Source organism: Cetorhinus maximus, chromosome 11 (assembly GCF_964194155.1).
Source record: "Cetorhinus maximus chromosome 11, sCetMax3.hap1.1, whole genome shotgun sequence".
NCBI classification, from domain to species: Eukaryota; Metazoa; Chordata; class Chondrichthyes; order Lamniformes; family Cetorhinidae; genus Cetorhinus; species Cetorhinus maximus.
In genome coordinates, this window is record NC_135889.1 from 53459982 (window position 1) to 53481526 (window position 21545).

Sequence of the window (21545 nt, forward strand, 5' to 3'; positions counted from 1 at the left end):
GCTGTGTGTGTGCTTATATATGGAATGCAACCCAGATTGCAGAAAACATTCTTTAATGGGAATGAGTTGGCACTCGATGTCAAGCCCAGGTCATGCTCTTCATAGGGTTCAGGAGGTACTCCTGGGGTTGGAGCTCCTAGAAGGCGAGTTGGCCGGGGGGGGTGGGGGGGGGGGGGGCAGTGGTTACAGAAGGGGCTCTTGGAAGTGGGGGGGGGTGGGGGCTGATTACAGGAGGAATTCCTGGAATGGGGGGGGTGCGGGGGCAGGAGAGAGGGAGAGGCAGCGGTTATAGGAGGGACTCCTTGCCGGCATTCCATGAAGGGTTCCTGGGAGGTGTACAGGAGGACCTCCTGCAGGCTGCAGGGGTTCACAGGAGGAGCTCAGGGTGGGGGGTGGGTGGGGCAAGGGGGAGCAGGAGAAAGGAGAGGCATGAGGAGTACAACAGACGCCTGTGGAGAATATGGAGGGAGTGAGGAGGGAGTGAGGAGTGGGCAAAGTAAGTGGTATGTAGTCCAAATTGGATGGATTGCATTCCACTGCCCCCATGAACTACACAGCTCCTTAGACCAGAATAACGTTCTCCCTCTCACCCCACCACTCCCCACTTGCCCTTGCAGCTGTTTCACATTCTTCACCTTGAACAGCAGTGAGAAGATTTTTGGGAGGTATAGTACATCTGCTATAAGTGGTATCATTGGATAAGTGAAACCCAGAAGTTGGGACATTGTCACAATTGACTTTATAATGTCTCTGCATATGCTCCCCACACCCCATCCCAAAACACATACATTCTCTCACTTTCTTCACAGACCTCACTGGCGACGCCCAGACCCTCGGGCCCCCCCCACCCCTCCACCGGGCCACGCCCAGATCCCTCCCCCCCACCCAGACCTCTCTGAGCACCCAAGGGGCCACGCCCAGACTTCTCCAAGCACCCACTCACAATCATTGCCAAGCACTCACCAGGTCACCCATAGACATTACCGAGCGTTCGTGAGGCTGCCCTCAGACATCACCAGGCACACCAAGGCCACCCATAGCAAAAAATTTATGGCTCCATAAGTGACATTACCTGCAATGACTTCACCCTCACCTGCTCCCATCCAATGAAACAAACCTCACTAATCCAACCATTCAACGCAAATGGTAGAAAATGGTCAATGCTGTGGACTTGCCAAATTCAGCCTCAGAGAAATCCTTATAGCATCCTGCAAGATCTTACAATGCACATATTCACATATTTGAAGGAGCCGTCAAGTCAATTGCTGCATTGGGATGGTATGAATGTTTTAAGAGTCAACAACAACTTATATTTATATAGTGCCTTTAATGTAATGAAACGTCCCAAGGCACTTCACCAGAGCATCAAAAAAAAAGTTTGACAAGAGGCATTGAGGAGATATTAGGTGAAATGACCAAAAGCTTGGTCAACGAGGTATGTTTTAAGATGCATATGTTGGCCAGGGGCTGCAGCTGAACTGCCAGGCACAGGCAAAAGCAACTTTTGACCTGAAGTAACCTGAGTCCAGTTGTTGGCCTGACTTTTGAAACCTGACTCCAATCACTGGGTCCGAACTGGCTGGAACCAGTTCTGAAGTACCTGACTGTCTTGAAGATAAAGGAAATGTGATGAGTCCTTATTTAGAAAAGGGGGAAATGAGGTGATCCTGCAAGTCTTGGAACAGAGCCAATGGAGAAGATGCCACAGATCAGGCAAGCAGGCCTAAGCCAACGGGAAGAGGGACAGCACAGCGTGAAGAGATACGATTCAGTATAATACCGAGAGGATTTCAGGCGTGGGGCAGCGAGACTCCGGAGACCAACCAGAAGCGGGAGAACCTACGTCAGCAACGTAGAGACGCGAGAGAGAATGGAACACCTGGCCAGCGTCAGCTCTCCTTTTCGGGTATTAGCTTTTATATTCTGTGACCACTCAGGGAGTGTCAGAGAAACCTAGTGCGTGTGCATTTAGATCCTAGTTTTGGGTATAAAACTGTATAACCTGCTGTAAACTGCATGTCTATATTTAACCAGACATATAAGCTACATGTAGATGATCTAACGACGTGAATAAAGCGAATTTAGAGTTAAGAGAGAATTGACTCTTCTCCTCCGTGTACTAAGCCAATAACCGTTACCAGTGATCTCCGGCAACACATATTAAAGGAGGAAAGCATGGTAGAGACACAGAAATGTGCAGGGAAGGAATTCAAGAGCTTGGGGCCTGGACAACTGAAGGCACGGCCACCAATGGTGGAGCAATCATAAATGGGAATGCACAACAGATCGAAGAATTGAAGGAGCGTAGATATTTCACAGGGTTGTGGAACCAGAGGAGATTACAGAGACAGGGAGGGATAACATCATGGAAGGATTCAAAAACAAGAATGACAATATTAAAATCAAGACCTTGCTTGACCAGGGGCCAAGGTTGGTCAGCAACCACAGGGTGATATGTGAATGGCACTTGGTTGCGAATTAAGACAAAGGCAGCACAGTTTTGAATGACTTCAGGTTTACGAAGGATAGAATGTGGGGCACCAGCTAGGGGTGCAATGGAATAGTCAAGTCAAAGGTAATGAAGGTATGAATGAGGGTTTCAGCAGCAGATGAGCTGAGACAGGAGCAAAGTCAGGTGATATTACAGAGGTGCAAATAGGTAGCCTTAGTGATAACACAAATATAAAGTCAGAACCTGAACTCAGGATCAAACGTGACACCAAGGTTGTGAAAAGACAATCTAAGAGGGATGTGTTAGTGGCTAGAGAACAGAATTTGAAGCAGAGATCGAAAAACAATTACTTCTGTCTTCCCGATATAGCAGTCTGATAATTCAGTTACAGTGGAGGAGTCGAGCGAGGTGATGATGAGGTAGAACTGGGTGACATCAGCATACATGTGAAAACTAGTACTGTGCCTTTAGATAATGTCACAAGGGGCAGCATGTAGCTGAAAAATAGGAGGGGGCCAAGGATAAACCCTTGGGAGGCAACTGAAGTAACTGTGAGATGCCAGTAGAGATTCTCTGGCTATGGTTAGGTAGATAAGAATGGAACCAGGTGTGAGCAGTCCCACCCAGTTGGACGACAGTGGAGGGGCAGCAGGAGGATGGTGGGATCAACCAGTGTCCAAAGTTGCAGACAGGTCAAGAACGACGAGGAGGGAAATTTGCCTTTGTCACAGTCACATCAAAGTCACAAATGACATCCTATAAGTGTTGTTGTTTCATACTGTGGTGGGGCAGAAACTTGATTGGAGGGATACAGATATGGAGTTCCAGGAAGGATGGGAATGGATTTTGAATGAGATAACATATTCAACAGCTTTGGAGAGGAGGGAGGTTAGAGATGGGATGGTAGATTGGAAGGGCAATGGGGTCAAATGTTGTTTTTTTTGAGGAGAGTGGTGATGAAGGCAGAGTTAAGGAAGAGATGGATAACATCTAAAGGGAGACCTGGAGGGTAAATTAGGTGGTCAGCAGTTTAATGGAAATAGGACCAAGGGAGCAGGAGGTGGGTCTCATAGTTAAGGAAGAGCTCAGACTGGCATGAGGAGAGACATGAGTCAAGCTAGAGAGAGTTGAGTGTTCAGGTCCAAGGCAGGGGAAATCATTAAAAGGAAGTTTGGCCGGTGCTACTGGAAGGGAGGGATATGACAGAGGCAGCTGATCAGATGGTTTCAATCCTGGTGACGAAGTCTTCCATCAGCTTTTCGCACTTAATGTTGGAAGTAAGGGTGGAGGAGACAGTGGAGAGTGGACAATCCTAGAATAGCAGTTTTAGCATATGAGAGAAGGAACCAATCATATTTTAAGTGGTCCAGCCTGATCTGTTGGAGCAAGATGGGAGATTGCACAACGTGGAGGCCTCCATCCTCCAGTAAATTAGAGTTTCATTGAAGATTTTACAGATCATATTGATAACATGCCACACACGAATGCAGATTCACAATGACCTGCACAGATTGGTGCCTAGTGTGACAGATTGCCCGTCCACACAGCCACTTCCTACAGCTGCTGTGTTCTGCATACACGTTCAAATTTCTCTTTCCAGGGTGCACCAAACTGAGCTTCAATCGTCTCCAGGCCAATGCACCTGCTAAATGTGGTAATGTCATCAGTGTTCCATGTACTCAGACCTTGATGACCTCCACAGAGCTTGCAACTCGGTAAAGAATAAGAACGTGCAGCCCTGGGACATGCCTCCAGGAATTGATGTTTTTCTCTTAGATCCCCAGTGTCATAGCCTATGTTTTCTGATTCCTCCTTTAACTCTGCTGATTCAAAAGCAAAATACTCCAGAGGCTAGAAACCGGGTATAAAAATATAAAATGCTCAAAACACTCAGCAAATCGGACAGCGGTTTCAGAAAGAGAACTGAGTTAACATTTCAAGTTCTGACAAAATGTTATCGGCCTAAAACATTAACTCTGCTTCTCTTCCCAGAGAAGCAATCTGAATAGCTGAGTGTTTTCAGCATTTTTTGTCACGTCACTCAGTTGATGATTGGGAGAAGGTCAGGAGGGCCAATTGCATGTACGAAGCCAAATTAGAGTCATCTTGTTTTTCTAGGTGCTCCTCCACACAAACAAGTATATGCCATTGCCTTGACTGCACTGGAGCAGTTTGGCTAGAGGTGCAGCGAGTTCTGATACATGGATAATTCTGTGCTTCATCTGGAATATTGTTGCAGCCCAGAGCCTTCTCTGTGTCCAGTGCATTAGGTCACTTCCCATGTCATGCAGAGTGAACCAGTCATTATAATTTTTCACTATTTATCCACAGTAAGGTTTCACTCACCCCTTTACTGGCTGTTCCTCTCTTCAACATCAGCCCCACTCACCATATTGTTGCTGCTGTTCCCAACTTTGCTGGTTTATCTGGCACCATTCCTCTCTCCCCACTCTCATTCCCCAGTCTCATACTTAACAGGTTGCCTCTGAGTCAATGTTAATGTAAAGTAAATAAGCCCACCTCTTCCTGAGAAACTAAGATTCTTGAAGCTAGAATTTTTTTTTGTAGCTCTTTCATACCTTAAGGCCACTGTATCACCCACCATGTAAGGGCCCAAAACTGAGCACAGTACTCCGCAGTCTAACCAACAACCTGTATAGTAAGAGAAGGAGATCCTTGGATTTGTACTGAATAGTTGTATTAATATAATCCAATACTGTTATTTATCTACAGCTTCTCTACATTTTGTTACAAACCTGTTCGGAACACAAAACTTTGATTTTCCTTTCCTCTTTCAGTTTTACTTCCTGTAAATTGTGGTGTATTCTGTGCTGATCCTATCAACATAGACAACAATAGAATTATACATTACTTGCCATTTTGGGGTTTAGTATGTGGCAGGCTCCATGTAGCTTCACTAGATTGACAGATCATTCAAAGGTACACCTACCACTGCCCCCAAGGTGCCCTTCCACACTACAGTATGGAATGCATTAAGAGTCAAAGTGTGGGAGGCTACTCAACGTGGAAGCGTCCCCTTGCTTTTAAATTCTAATCTATGTTGAAACACTTCCGTGACCATATACTTACCTATCAAAAATTGTCAGTGTGGTGTATTCTCGGAACTCAGTAGTGTTACATAAGAAACAGGAGCAGGCCCCTTCAGCCTGCCCCACCATTTAATATTATGGATGACCTTCAACCTCAACTCCACTTTCCTACTTGATCCCTGTATCTCTTGACTTCCTCAGAGTCCAAACATTTATCAACCTCAGCCTTGAATATACTCAATACATGAATATCTACAGCTTTCTGGGTAGTGTTCCAAATATTCACAACCCTCTTCTCATCTCAGTCATAAATGGCTCACTCCTTATCTTGAGACTATGCCCCTACTTCTGGATTCTCCAGCCAGGGGAACCAGCCTCTCAGCATCTACCCTATCAAGCCGTCTCAGAATCTTATATGTTTCTAAACTCCTAACAGTATAGGCCCATTCTACTCAAGTGTCCTCATAGGATAGTCCTCTCATCCAAGAATCAATCTAATCAATCTTTGTTGCACTCCCTCTAAGCAGGTATATACATCTTTAGCTTTGAAGACCAAAACCCTACACAGTACTCAAGGTGTGGTCTCACCAAAGCCCATTACAATTGCAGCAAGAATTCATTGCTCTAGTACTCTAATCCCTTTACAATAAAGGTCAACATTTGAAATTCATAATTGCTTGCTGCACCTGCATGTTGTGTTTGTGTTTCATGTGCAATGGCACTCAAACCCCCCCGATCACCATTTAATAGTTTTTGACCATTTAAAAAATAGTTTTTCTATCTTCCTACCAAAGTTCCTCACATTATACACCATCTGCGACCTTCTTGTCTGCTTGCTTAACCCAACTATATTTCTTTGGAGACTCTTATATCCTCCTACAGCTTACTTTCCATCATAGCTTTGTATCATCAGCAAACCATTATATATTACCCTTGGTCCCTTCATCTAAACAATTGATATAGTTTGTGAAGAGCTGAGGACCCAGTACTGGTCATTGTGACACCCCACTATGAACAGCTTGCCAACCTGAAAATGACCCATTTATTCCTACACTATGATTTCTGGCCCTTAACCAATCCTCTATCCATGTTAATACATAATTCCCCAACCCTATGAGCCCCTATTTAGTGCAACAACCTTTCATATGGCATCTTATTGAATGCCTTTTAAAAATTCAAAAGTGCTACATCAAATGGGTCCCCTTTATCTACCCAGCTAGCTACACCCTCAAAAAAACGAATAGATTTGTCAAATATAGTTTCCCTTTCATAAAACCATGTTGACTCTGCCTATTCATATGATATTACGATTTTCTAAGTGCCCTGTTACCATTTCCTTAATAATGGATTCCAGCATCTTCCCAATGATTGAAGTCAGACTAACTGGCCTGCAGTTCCCTGTTGTCAATCTCCTTCCTCCCTTGAATAGTGGTGGGACATTTGCTACTTTCCAAATCACTGGAACAGCCCAGAATCTAGCAATTAGTGAATTTTGAGTGCTGTTTGTTTGGCCAAAAACCTTGGCCAAAGAGGTGGGTTTTAAGGAGTATCTTAAAGGAGGAAAGAGAAGCGGAGACTTTAGGGTAGGAATTCCAGAGCTTAGGGCCTAGGTAGCTGAAAGCACACCCAACATTTAGTAGAGCGATTAAGATCAGGAAAACTCAAGAGGCCAGAATTAGAGGCTCACAGATATCTCAGAGGATTATGGGGCTGGAGGGTATTACTGAGATAGAGAGGGACAAGGGGAATGTAGGGATTTGAAAGCAAGGATGATCATTTTAAAACCAATCAGCATTGCTTGACCAGGAACCAGTATAAGTCAGTGACCACAGGGGTAATGGATGAACTGGACTTGGCACGAGTAAGAATGTGGACCGTGGAGCTTTGGATGACTTCAAGTTTAGAATGTGGGAGGCCAGCCAGTAGTGCATTTGAATAGTCAATAAAAGCATGGATAAGGGTTTTGGCAGCAAATAAGTAACTGGCCTACTCTCTCTTTATGTGGCTTGGTATTGTATTTTGTTTTATATTGATTTTCTGAAGCACCTTGGGACATTTTATTATGCTAGAGCCATAAATCTCAGTTGTTCTTTATTGCATATGAAACCCATAATGAACAAACACACAGAACCAGCTCCCCATATTTACATAACTGAAACTGGCCCTATCATTGCAAAAACAGAATCTTTGATGCAAATTTTAGTGAATTTTTAAAGACAATGTATTTTGGAATCTGCAATTGTTCACACTGTACAGTGCAGCTAACAGCAATCTTGTGTGTGAGTACCTGACAAGACCGTGTAATCAAAGAATTTCTTTTCCCCAAAAAGATCTGAGTTTTATTGAGCATTTTTAATTGCTAGTACTTCATTGCCCAATTGTTTACCATCCAATTGGTGGGAAATACAACCGAAAGTCATCTGTTTCCTGACGCAGCACATCAAAGAGAAAATAATTTCCCTCAGACTCTTGGATGGGCTTCCCTAAGTTCATAATCCTATCAAAAAGTGTGTTCATCTATTTTAATATTTACGTTTAATTAGGCCTAATTTTGCAATACAGGTTCAAACCAATAGGTCACAGCAAAGGAAAAACTTACTAAAGAGATGGGCATGTAGCACGCTTGGCTTTGCAAATTGCAAATCCTTTCACTTCTCCACAGCTCCTGGTCTCTCACCATTACAAACATATTCCAGATTTGTCTGTCTTAGATCGAAAGCAGATATTTCACACTTCTCCACATCAAGCTCCATATGCCAACATTTAGCCCACCCACTTAACCCACTGATTCTGCTTTCATCTACTCAACTGTACCCTATTTTCCAACCAATTACCAACTTATGTCACAAGGTTACCTGTCATGAGCACTTGTTTATGCTAATAACCTCATCAAATGCCTTCTGGAAGTCCATATGGATAGTACCCATAGACATTCCCTGTATCCACTATGCTAACAACCTTTTCAAAAAATTCAACAACATTGGTCAACATGACCAATCCTTCACAAATCCATGCCAATTCTCCATGACCAAATTCTACAGGTCCAAGTGCTCAGGCAGTCACCATCTTGGATGGTTACTTTCCAGTAACACCCCAAGTGATGTTAAAATGACCATTCTGTAGTTGCCTGGCTTTCCCTCCCTTCTTAAATAAAGGACTAGCTTTTAAAACTTTCCAATCCAAAAGGCCTAATGCATCAATCTAGAGTACTTTGGAAAACATATGACTAGCACATCTACAATTTACCCATTTTTTCAATTCCCTGGCATGAAAACTATCTGGCCCTGGAGGTTTGTCTTTCTGGAGTACCATTATCTTCTCCATTCCCTCTCTTTTTTAAAACTTACATCAAGTTCCTCCCCAGCGACAGTAAAGAAATAGCAATATATTTCCAAGCCAGGATGGTGTGTGGCTTGGAGGGGAACTTCCTGGTGGTGGTGTTCCCATGTGTCTGCTGCTCATGTCTTTCTAGATGGTAGTGGCCAAGGGTTTGAAAGGTGCCATCTAACCTGCATCTTGTAGATGGTACACGCTGCTACCACTATGCGTCGGTGGTGGAGGGAATGAATGTTTGTGGATGGGGTGCCAATCAAGCAGGCTGCTTTGTCCTGGATGATGTCAAGCTTCTTGAGTGTTGTTGGAGCTGCACTCATCCAGGCAAGTGGAGATTATTCCATCACATTCCTGACGTGTGCCTTGGGGAGGCAGGAGGTGAGTTACTCACCACAGGATTCCTAGCCTCTGACCTGCTCTTGTACCCATGGTATTTTTATGACTAGTCCAGTTCAGTTTCTGCATTTACTGACCTCTCTAAGTTCTTCTATTCAAACCAGATAGAGCATTCAGAACCTCAAAGAATACCCATCCTCACCTTTTTGCAGGTATGACAAAGCCAGCAAAAAATCAGGAATTATGGGGAAATATATTAATGGGGAAAAAGAAAAAAGGGAAAACTGGAGCACTACACAGCACTATTGAGCCAAATGCAGACAAAATAACATGAAAGCACTAAGCAAAAGATTTTCAAAGATTAAAACAAAGTTCACCGCTTATCTTTAGAAGGGCTAACAAGTAGGCCCCATCTATTTCAGCCTGTGTGCCTCGTTTCTATCAGAGGGGCTCACAATGTGTGTGGATCCTTGGATATTTAAATCTCACTTGGCAAATGATTATGAGGTTTGTGTTTGCCTGAAACATGGGGCAGAATTTTCTGCCCGTCGGCTGGGCGGAGTAGCACCCACGATCTCAGATGCCACTCCGAGCAATGGAGCGGCACCAAGACGTAGCACCCGTAAGCATAAGGCGCCTTAGGCACACCATGGGTTTCTCACTGGTGCTTTTGTGTTGGCCCGAGATTAGGGACTTATTATTTGTTTCTGCTTGAATAACGTTTGTTTTGACCTTGTGAGAACTTCTAATGGTGAAAATTAAAACCAGATGTATTACCATGGCTGAGGGTGGCTCCTTTGTTCTGCATTTGTATGTTTTACATACTTGTCATGAGTGTTTGAGTGGACATTGAAGTTTATGTCCAAAGCCCTTAGTTGCAGCTGATGACCTGGCAGATTTAGCACTTAAGTGCCGAGTTTGGAAGCGCCAGGCAAGGCTGGTCTTGCTGATCCATTTATGTGGAGCTAGCTGAAGGTTCATTGGATTAAAGTCTCCCGAGTGTCCCTGCCTCCTTGGTGTAGTCCCGGGTCAGCGTTTAGCCCTGCATCATTCCCCTGTGCTTCCTCATCCTCAGAATCAGTGCTGGACTCATCGTGTGCAGCCGCATCCACTGTGTCAACGTCTTCATCATCCACTGCATCCCCCCTTTCCAGCGCAAGATTGTGGAGAGTGCAGCATGCAACCACTATCACCAACACACGATCTGGGGGGGTATAAGAGTGCGTCCCCCCCGAGCGGTCCAGGCATTTGAAGCACATCTTGAGAAGACCGATGGCTCTCTCCACCACAGCACTTGTGGAGGCCTGGCTCCTATCGTAGGGCTGCTCAGCTTCTGATGTTGGATGGCGGAGAAGCGTCATGAGCCACCTTCTGAGGGGATAGCCCTTGTCACCCAGCAGCCATCCACTAAGCCAAGCCGGAGCACTGAAGAGCCCCGGCACCTGGGAGTGTCTGAGGATGTAGGCGTCGTGGGAGCTGCCTGGGTACCTTGCGCAGACTTGTAGAATCAGCATCCTGTGATCACACACTATCTGCACGTTCATGGAGTGAAAGCCCTTCCTGTTGACGAAGGCACCAGGCTCACTTGCTGGCGCCTTAATGGCTAAATGTGTGCAGTCTATTGCACCCTGGACACGGGGGAAGCCAGCAATGGCCACGAAGCCTCTGGCTTGCTCTGCCTGACTTGCCTGGTCACAGCAGAAGTGGATGAAGGTCAATGCCCGTCTGAACAGAGCGTCTGTGACCTGCTTGACACAAGTGTGGACAGCTGATTGGGAGACACTGCAAAGATCACCCACCGCGCCCTGGAAGGAATCAGAGGCATAGAAGTTGAGGGCAACCCACAGAGTTAGGAGAGATCTCAGGGCTGATCATCTGACAGATATAGTGTACTGTCTCCCTTGACAGTCGGAGCCTCCTTCGGCACTGCACCTCAGCCATATTGAGATAGCTGCTTCGCTGCCTGTATACCCTGGCAGCAGGATAGTGTCGTCTTCTGCGGCTCCTTCCACCTTGGGCTATCTCTTCGCCCTGCGCCCCTTGTGCATGCAGCTGTACTCCCAAAGGTAGCTCCCCTGGAAGCTGATTGTGCACACCTGGGCTCCCCCTTATTGTAGCCCTCCCCTTCCTCCTCAGAGGAGCTACCTCTAGTGGACATGTCAGAACCCATACCCAGGCTAAAGGGAGGTCTCTGGAAAGCTGCAGGTCCGATAAAGATTCCTGACTGAAGCATGCTGACCTGAAGGTTCAAAGTACACAGAAAGCTGCTGGAATTCATGCTGAACTGCTACAGATCACACAGGCAAGTTTAAAAAGCTTTCTGCGATCAATACTCACAGACCAGATTGACAACCCCACTGAGCCCTCTTATCCCGCTCGTGGATGAGTTTTATTAAAAAGTCTCTTACCCGCCTGCCCGCCTGCCCGCTGCGCCTGTGCGCTGACCCGAAGATCACACGGGCACCTGAAAATTGCCATCGATTGATGACTAAAAGGGCCTTAACTAGCCTGTTAATTAATGGCAGGCACGCATTGAACTTCATCGGGCACCCACCCAGTGAAATATCGCGATGCCACCCAACGTCACCACGTGTCATTTTACACGTTGACATGCACCCCCCTGCCCCGCGCGCACGTCAAGCAGAAAATTCTGGCCCTGGCCTCAAAAATACCTCCAAAACTGGCCTCAAAATTGGGTGCAATTTTACAGACCAAGTAAACAGAATGCAAAGAGCCACCACAAGCAGGGGTTCTTGCAAAATCAATACTCCATCAGACTCCTTCCTGAAACTAGACTACAATCAAATATTCCCTGCATGCAAGTCAACATTCTGCATTGAATCAATAAGGATTATAATTAATGGCCCAGAACTTCTAATCTCCAGATAGTCGTACCCCAGAGGCAGCCCCCAAGATGAGCAGGACCCTTCGGAAGGCCCCATGCACTAACTATGCGGGAACTGCCCAGGAAGTTTGGGCTTCTAATGGGCAATTCCCCTGCATCTGGAATTCTTCAAAACTCCGAGTTAAAGTCGGAGATTTTGGATGGTTCTGACTTACTTCCCAGAATATTTACCCAGGAAAAGTTAGAAGGATTAAAACCAGTTTTAACTACCGGGGCGAAAGCAAAATACTGCAGATGCTGGAAATCTGAAATAGAAACAAAAAAATGCTGGAATCCAGACCTGCTGAGTTTTCCCAGCAGTTTTTATTTTTATTAACAACTGGGTAACTACACTACTGACCACCCCACCCCGCCAAACCCCCTCCCTCCCAGATTCCCCACTGGACACAACTAATCTCCCCACGCGATTACCCTCTTGCACAATACCACACCGACCATCCCCCACACTACACCTGACCCACCCAACCCCCTCACCCACTTATCTTACACGCTTACCTTCTCTCTACAGCTTCTCAAAGTGTCTTTGGGGCCTTTAAATGCATCAGAATACAGCAGCTACTGCCAGAAAGAGGGGATGCAGCTTGGCTCCCCTGACGATGCTGCACTACGGGGAAGGATTCCCTAAACAGGTACGCTCTGCATTTCTGATGAGGCCTTGTTTGACAGTCTGGGTGAGAAATATGGAGCTCCAGTGCAAGGTAGGTAAATAGATGCGGAGTGACAATCTGATGGAGATTCCCACTCCGCAGGAGTTTCAGTTGAATGACTAGCATACAAAGATGCTAACAGATACTTCTTAAACTGATAAGCCAATGTGCCGATCAACGATATAGCAGAGGATGTTGCTGATTGTGAACAGAGTCAAGGTGGTGAGATAGATCAGGATTACATGATTCCCAAGTTTAGGTTTGAAAAACCTAAAAACTACAGGAAGGATAGAAGACTGAAAGCAATACACAATCCAAAGCTCCTGAGAAAGAACGGGTTAACAATCAAAAACTATAAAAATACTGATTTCAACAGCTGTAAGAATGTAGGAAAAAGAGTATTTAAGAGTATCATAGAACCCACGTTCCCCTCCCAGTTCCTCCACTGAGCACCAGACAGGCATTTGTACCTGTGACAGGCTGCTGTGCACCCAGTTTTCCTGGTCCAAGCCATTTGTTTGGCCTGGGATCTCTAAGTGCCCAGGCTCACCACCTGTGCAGACTTGGTCACTCTGATTTGTAGGCATTAGGCTTCCTTGCACCTGGAATCGACAGTACATGGAGAATCCTAGAGCATGCTTCATCAGTATTTTTCTTAAAGCGTATCTATATTTGGTCACCTGATAGGTACACACTGAGGAAAGCAAGGTAGGAGACAAGGAAGGTCTCTCCTGTCTCAACATGAACCTAAAGCTTAGGCCCAAATTTTTGTTCCCGATTCAGGTATGCAGAGTCAGGAAAGTAAGTTTCTCCCAAGTTGGGTTTGGGACTGGGGGTGGTGGGGTGTGGTTGGGAAAACTGCCAACTCCCAAACCCGACTTGGGAGAAGCTTACCTGAATGGCTGGATTCTCATTCTGGGCTGGGGGTGGCTGCTAACTGGAGTTGGGCCCCCCAACCCTTGAGACAGAACAGAAGTAGCCACAGGGGCTACCGAGTGCCAAGGTGGGCTGGTTAAAAGGCCTACCTCGGTGCTCTAGAACTTTTCCAGGTAACAATAAAAACAGTAAGACTCTCTAGCCCTCAGCCCCCACACCCCCACAAACATTCCCCATGCCAACTCACGTCCCTCTACCCACCCCCCATGGCCCCTTGCACACTCCATTCTAACCTGTGCCCCTCTACCCAACCCCATGGCCCCTCAGACCTTCCATGCCAACCTATATGCCTCGACCCAACCCCCGTGGGCCCCTCATACTGTCCATGCAAACCCATAATGTCTCCACGCATCCCCATAGCTCTTTATAGCCCCTATGCCAACTCATGCTAAGCCCATGCCCCCACCCATCACCCTTACATCCTCCATGTCAATTCACCCAGTATCCACCACAGGCTGACCTCAGGAACCATGCTGAGAGTAAATAACAAAGTTCTAAGTCAGTGTTACAGAAAAACATTCTCATTAGATTGCAGAGCTCTGAGATTCAGAGGGATCTGGGTGTCCTAGTGCAAGAATCACAAAAGGTTAGTATTCAAGTGCAGCAAGTAATTAGGAAAGCTAATAGAATGATATCATTTATTGTGAGGGGAATTGAATACAAAAATAGGGAGGTTATGCTTCAGTTATACAGGGCATTGGTGAGACCACATTTGGAGTACTGTGTATGATATTGGTCTCCTTATTTATAGAAAGATGTAAATGTGTTCAAAGCAGTTCAGAGAAGGTTTACTAGGCTAATACTAGGAATGGGCAGGTTGTCTTATGAGGAAAGGCTGGACAGTTTAGGCTTGTATCCACTGGGATTTAGAAAAGTAAAAGGCGACTTAATTGAAATCTTTAAGACCCTGAGGGGTCTTGATAGAGTGGATGTGGAGAGGATGTTTCCTCTTGTAGGAGAATCTAGAACCCTAGTTCACTGTTTAAAAATAAGGGTCGCTCATTGAAGACAGAGATGAGGAGAAATTTTTCTCTCAGAGGGTTGAGTGTCTTTGGAACTCTCTTCCGCAAAAGGCGGTGGAAGCGGAGTCTTTGAATATTTTTAAAGGCAGAGCTAGATAGTTTTTTGGTTAAGAAGGGAGTGAAAGGTTATCGGGAGTAGGCAGGAATGTGAGGTTGAGGTTACATTCAGATCAGCCATGATATTATTGAATGGTGGAACAGGCTCGAGGGGCCAAGTGGCCTACTCCATCCATTCAGTACATTTAAATACCTTTATTACTTAATCCCTTATAGAAATAAACATTCATACATGGCCCTGCGTCAAAGACAGCTTATAACCACTTGAAGCAGTCAATCAAACTGTGAACTTACAGGCCTCCCGCTACCCCCCACCCACCGCACGGTGATGACAGGTTGTGGAAGCAGTCGAGCAATATTAATACGGTAATGATAGTCCTCAGGCTTATGTCAACAAATATCTATTGAAATTGCAAGCACCCAATTTTTAAAGTAAGAAGCACAGCAAACTTTTTTCTTAAAATTGAAGAGCAGGGGATTTAAATGACTTGCAGCTTGAAGTTCCACAGACTTTACGCACATGTGTATTCTTAACAATCCCAAATGGGTGCCTGAACCTCTCCAAAAAAACTCCAGTGGGTTTAGATCTTTTCCTCAAATTTGTAAAGCCCACGAGTCTTGTGTCAGAAACCTGGTTGATGAAAATCACTTCTGAATGAAGGTAGCTTCACTTTTAAATGCGCTGTTGCCTCCATGAACCGTGGGTGTGTGAAATACATCCTGCCCTGTGCTGTCCCCACCCCCAATTCTCCTGGAGAAAATGGAGGGGTCAGAACTTCCAGATTTGGGGCTCCAACACCATTATTATTGGGGTGGAGACGTGATGGCACAGGTCTCTCCACACACACACACACACACACACCCACCCACCCCCCACCCCCCAACCCCACCCACATTTACTCCTAGTTACACCTAATAACTGAGCTTTCTTAGAAACAAAGAGGAAACTATATCCTTTTAATTTAGATGGGAACAAGAGTGAAAAGTTCAAAGGAACACTGACACTAACCTTATTCATAACATAAAGATCTTCAAGAAAAAGGAGAGAGGATGGAACTAGAGGTAAGAGGAGCAATCAGGTGATAAGAAAAATACAAGGGAAAGCCTAAGCATAACAGTGCAATGCTAAACAAGTCTCCAAATAGGGAAGCGGAATTCAAGCATTTATCAGACTATTATTGAGAGGAAAGGAAGTGATTCTGGTATTGTCAATCACACTGCAGGTTGACAGAGGCTCACATTGCCAAAACTTATATTCATCTTAAGCTCTTAACTACTGGACATATTGCAGGGGGATTTTCAATTGCCACCTGAAAAATGATGGCTGGCACAGGAAATCGGGAGTGAGGGAGGGGAGCCTCAGCCATTCCTTAGACACCCAAGGCTCTATTGAACTGAATTATCATTTCCTCCCATTTATATTTCACCCCCTTGAAATAAAGGCCAAGATTCCATGACTTTTTAGATTACTTATTGTACTTGTGCATTAGCTTTAAGTGATTGGTGCACATGGGTAGTTCCTAATTCCTCAAAATTAAGATAAATGTTCCAATTTGTTTTTCTTAGGTACAAAAGTAGGTGACACTTGCCCATATTTTTATGCTTACCTACATTTAACATGCTTTATTTCCATTCTGCTCTGTAGGATCTCATGAAAAGTGCAACAGGGCCGTCGGTTAAGAGGGACCAAAGCAACATTTGAGATGTGGTCCAGCATTCCCACAAAATGGCGCATCATTTTTGCATGTGTTCCAATGTACAGGAAGATTCTATAGCTGACATAGATGTAGATATGGTGGAGGGAGGGAGAGGAGGAGAAGAAGTGCACTTGTTTGTCAGAGGGTGGGGATGCACAGAACCTACAAAAAGATTCGCATGTGAACTTATGTTTATACGTATGGGGCCAATATTGCCTTTTAACCCATGTATTTTGTCAGCCTCCCCTGCAATAATAATCCTTTGAAAAGATCTATAAATGACAGTGTTTACAGATAAAAAGTGCACTTCACAGAAACAAAACGATAAGCACAGCTCAGTGTGACGTACATGAAAATTATATCTTTACTAGTGCCTCCCATTGAACTAGTCCAGTAAAACTGTATTCCACATGAACTAAACAAATCATCTTATTTATCTAACTTATTGCATTGTTCACACTTTCATTTTGCAGTTGAAAACATTAAATTTGCCAAGAGCTGTAATATTGGCCAAACTAAAACAGTACGTGTGTGAGGGTTGGGGATGGGGAGCACAATTAAATTGTCCATGGATACTATTTAATGGAAGTAACGCAAGTGATTGTACTTAGGGCATTAAGATGAGTAAACCACGTACACACTTCACTAAAGATGATTTTGATTGTATTTTACATTTGCTTCTGCATTGGTTTGATTTTCACCACTAACAGAATCTATTATGATGTGAATGTAGCTTTGGAAATTTAGCATTATCAAAGCTTGACTCCATGATCACTACACTTCACGTGTAAACAATAGTAAGCTCCCACGAGACTTTAAAAAAACTGTCACATTTGTCATAGATGAGAATGGGTGCAAAACACTACAAAGCAGCAAAACAGTCCTCCCCCACACACACTTGCAATTTAAAATTTTTGACATTTGCATAACTCTTTAAACTGCAGTGTTTCAGTTTTGCTCTTTGGAACTTTATACAGAAACCGAACAATGCTGTCATTGCAACTAACCTAAATGTAGTTCTTCACAAATCCCTTCAGGATTTTGGTCAATTCGGCACTTGTAAATAATTCCAGGACTGACTATTCCATCATCACGAGATGAATTTGCTTTCGGAGCACCAACAATAAACCTGAAACATAGAAACATAGAAACTAGGAGCAGGAGTAAGCCATTCGGCTTTTTGAGCCTGCTCTGCCATTCAACATGATCATGGTTGACCCTCTATCTCAACGCCATATTCCCGCTTTCTCTCCATATCCCTTGATGACCGTGATATCCAAAAATTAATCAATTTCTTTCTTGAATATACCCAGTGACCCAGCCTCCACAGCCTTCTGTGGTAAAGAGTTCCATAGGCTGACCACCCTTTGAGTGAAGAAAGTTTTCCTCATCTCAGTCCTAAATGGCCTGCCCCGTATCCTGAGATTGTGGCCCCTGGTTCTAGACTCCCCAACCAGGGGAAACATCCTCCCTGCACCCAGTCTGCCTAGCCCTGTTAGAATTTTATACGTTTCAATCAGATTCCCTCTCATTCTTCTAAACTCGAGTGACAAAAGGAAACAAATTATGTAACCAGATCAAACCAGTAATGATTGTAGCATCTCTATATATTACACTTGCCCTACTGGCAAAACCACCGTGGTTTCAAAACCTTTGATAAAAAGAACACATTCCTTGCCACTTAAGTCTGGGACTTATCTAAAAGACACCAGGCCCATTTTGAAATATCCCAAACAGAGGCTTTTCCTTTGTATTCTATTCATTTTAGCTGGAGAATTTGCAAAATCAATGCCATTGGTATTTTTTAAAAATTAAAATTCATATCATTGCCCTGTTTACACTTGAACACCAATTAAACCAAGGAAGTTAAACTAACCACATCAAAACAAAAACTCACCACTTTTCGCCTTTATAACTGTGTAATATTACAGAATAGCCAAACAATGTTCCTTTAGGTCCTTTAACCAGGACAGGATTTTCCAAATCCAGATTATACAGGTGCACCGTCCTGAATAAACAACACAGGACCAAGTTCATCCAGAGATTTTTCTGTCCCATTTTCTTTTCAATTTTAGTTGCACTATGAGACAACAACATGAGGGAGTTCTGCCCTCCGACTTGAGACTTATTTCGAAACCTAACCACAACATCAGCGACTGAGCCAACAACGAACCCGCCCGTTCTTTGCCGGCACTCAAAACAATCGCCGGCCCCTCGTGACGACTGCCCGGATTCCGCGGTGGGGGGCGCTCTTCACCTCATAGCCCAGAGTCAAGAGCCGGGCGACCTGACCTACATACATCAAGCCAGCAACAACTGCATATAGCGCGCTGTTTCACGCATTAAGACATACCTAGGTTCATGTGAGGACTGTTGCAATTATGAAATTTACCCTTTGATATTAACTACTTTATAAAAGTTCAATTTGTAAAGGTACACTGGGAATGTGGTGTAGGAATGGGGATGGTACCAAAGGAGGGGGAGAATGTCTGAGGAGGGAGATTCTGACAGGATTTGTGAGAAGGATTTGGAACATTGGTGTTTGCTATCTGGCAGTAATGAGGGGGACAAAGATTAACACCCTCTGAAAGAAGCAATGGTAGAAATAGCAGAGGCATTGGTCAAAATCTTTCAATCTTCATTTGATACAGGAATGGCCTGGAGGATTGTTAAATGTTATATCACTATTCAAAGAAGGGAGTGGGATAAACTGGGAAAGTACAGGCCTGTCAGCCTAAAAATGATGATGGCGGGGAAGTAATTGGAATCCATTATCAGGAAAATAAACTTTCATTTGCACATGCGCCCCTGGTCCCTCTGTCCCTGCACCCTCTTTAGAACTGTGCCATTAAGTCTATATTGCCTCTCTCTATCTCTTTTGCCAAAATGCACCTCACACTTTGCTGCATTAAATTCAATCTACCATTCTGCTAGCCTATCTATGTTTGGTTACAGTTGGTTTCTATAATCCTCACTGTTTACCATACCTCCAAGTTTGGTATCAATGGCAAATTTTGAAATTTTGCTCTGTATTCCAATATCCAAGTCATTTATATATATCAAAAAAAACTAACACTGGGGCAATACCACTGTCTACTATCTCCTAATTGCTAATCTCCTCAGTTGTTCATATGCCTACCTCTGAATCACAAGGCTGCATGTTCAAGTCCCACTCCAGGGTTTGAGCACAAAGATCAAGGTTGAGACTCCACTGTAGTACTGAGGCAGCAGTGCATCATCAGAGCTTTATAAAGCTCTTTTGGATGAGATGGTAAACTGAGCCCCATCTGTCTGCTCAGGTGGATGTAAAAGATCCCATGGCATCATTTTGAAGAAGAGCAGGGGAGCTATCCTCAGTATCCTGGCCAATATTTACCCCTCAATCAACATCACAAAAAACAGATCCTTACCTGGCATTATCACATGGTTGTGGGAGTTTGCTGAGTGCAAATTAGCTGCCGAATTTCATACATTACAACAGTGACTACACTTCAGAAAGTACTTAATTGGCTGTAAAGCACTTTGAGATATCCAGTGATCATGAAAAGCACTATATAGATGCAAGTCTTTCCTCCTTTCCCCAGTCTGAAAAACAACCACGAACTATGACTTGCTGTTTTCTGACCTTAAGCCAATTTTTTTTATCCAAGTTGACACTGACCCTCCTATTCCATGAGCCTCAAATTTGTTAACCAGCCTTTTAGGTTGTACTTTGTCAAACGCTTTCTTAAACTCCATACGGACAATATATATTGCATTCCTTCCATCAACCTTCTCAGTCATTTCTTCAAAAAATTCAATTAGATTAGTCAAGCATGGTCTGCCTTTTACAAATCCATGCTGGCTCTCCTTAATTAATTCAAACCTCTCCAAATGCCTGTTAATTTTTTCCCCTGATTATTATTTCTAAAACCTTACCCACCATTGTTAAACTGACCAGCCTGTAGTTACGACAAATGCCCTTACATTGTTCTTGGAGAAGAATGTCATATTTGCCACGCTAGCAAAACAAAGAGAAATAGCAAATGTTAAAACAACAGAGGCATTAAAAGAGAGACCAGGTTTTCCTGCTTACCATATGAAATGCCATGGTGGGTGGGGGGTGGCTGACTAAAATATTATAACAGTCTAAAATGTAATAGAATAAACTTCGAAACCCTCAAATTTACTTTAAAAATATTGTTCTTAAAGCCTTAGCTTCTGACCTGGATTTCCGCTATTACCCGGAGCACCAGTAAATGTAGAGTTAATCGTCTAGTGTCACTATTCCATGCCTAAGGTTTATGTGACAATGCTGAATAAAATCATGATTGTTACTTATCAATCAAAGGGGGAACAAGGTGAAGCTGTACCAAATATTCAAAACCTTCGCTGTGCAAGTTGAACCACTGCAATCGCAGCAGAATAAATAGGTCAAGGGAACTCAAGAATTTATTCATGTGGTTTCTCTAAATATTGTCTCATTTTCATTTTCATGTGTGTATATACATCTATGCTTTGGGTCCACCATGTTAAGTAATGCCAATGCAAAAATGCAAAATGCAAAACTTCCCTGCAATTTGGAAACTAGTGTACAGTTGAGGTATTTCATGCTGACCCACAATATACCTAAACAAATCCTTTTATGGTTCAACAGTTTAACAGTTCTATTTCTTATACCATACAACCTTATGAACTTTCTAAATGAGGCTATTAGGTTATTACTAATTTGTGTCAAGCTGTATCTAATTTTACAGTTGATTCAGAGTCCCTAAAAACTTGGACTTTTCAAAAATATTTCACTGAGGACGTTCATAGATAGCAGAAAGACGAGTTAATTTCGGCTAGAGTTTATTTATTGTCACAAACCCCAAAAGTGAAAGGGCAACACACTTGCATTAATATACCACCTGCAATTCAAATAAACTTTAGGGGCCTCTCAATTCAGCCCTGTAGCATCCATTTTTGAGGCACTAACCAGCCTACTGAGCCCCCAGAATGGAGGGTAGGGAGTGTGTGTAAAGTGGCAAACTACCATATTGGTACAGAAAATTACACTGGTGGCTGGAGTGCAAGTCAAGAATAATGTATGTAAAATTTGGGCCATGTGTCCATATGCAATTTTGGCTCA

The 21545-nt window shown here is 43.9% G+C and overlaps 1 protein-coding gene across 1 annotated transcript in view; it reads right to left on the reverse strand.

Moving 5' to 3' along the window:
* The window catches only part of itga4 (integrin alpha 4), a 163540-nt gene extending 144962 nt beyond the window's left edge, over positions 1-18578 (reverse strand). The window contains exons 1-2 of the mRNA XM_078551939.1: positions 18333-18578; positions 17443-17564 (exon numbers count right to left, since the gene is read on the reverse strand). Of these exons, the coding sequence (XP_078408065.1) occupies positions 17443-17564; positions 18333-18532 (322 nt within the window). The 5' untranslated portion in view covers positions 18533-18578. The remainder of the gene's footprint in view (positions 1-17442; positions 17565-18332) is intronic.
* Positions 18579-21545: the final 2967 nt, after the last annotated feature.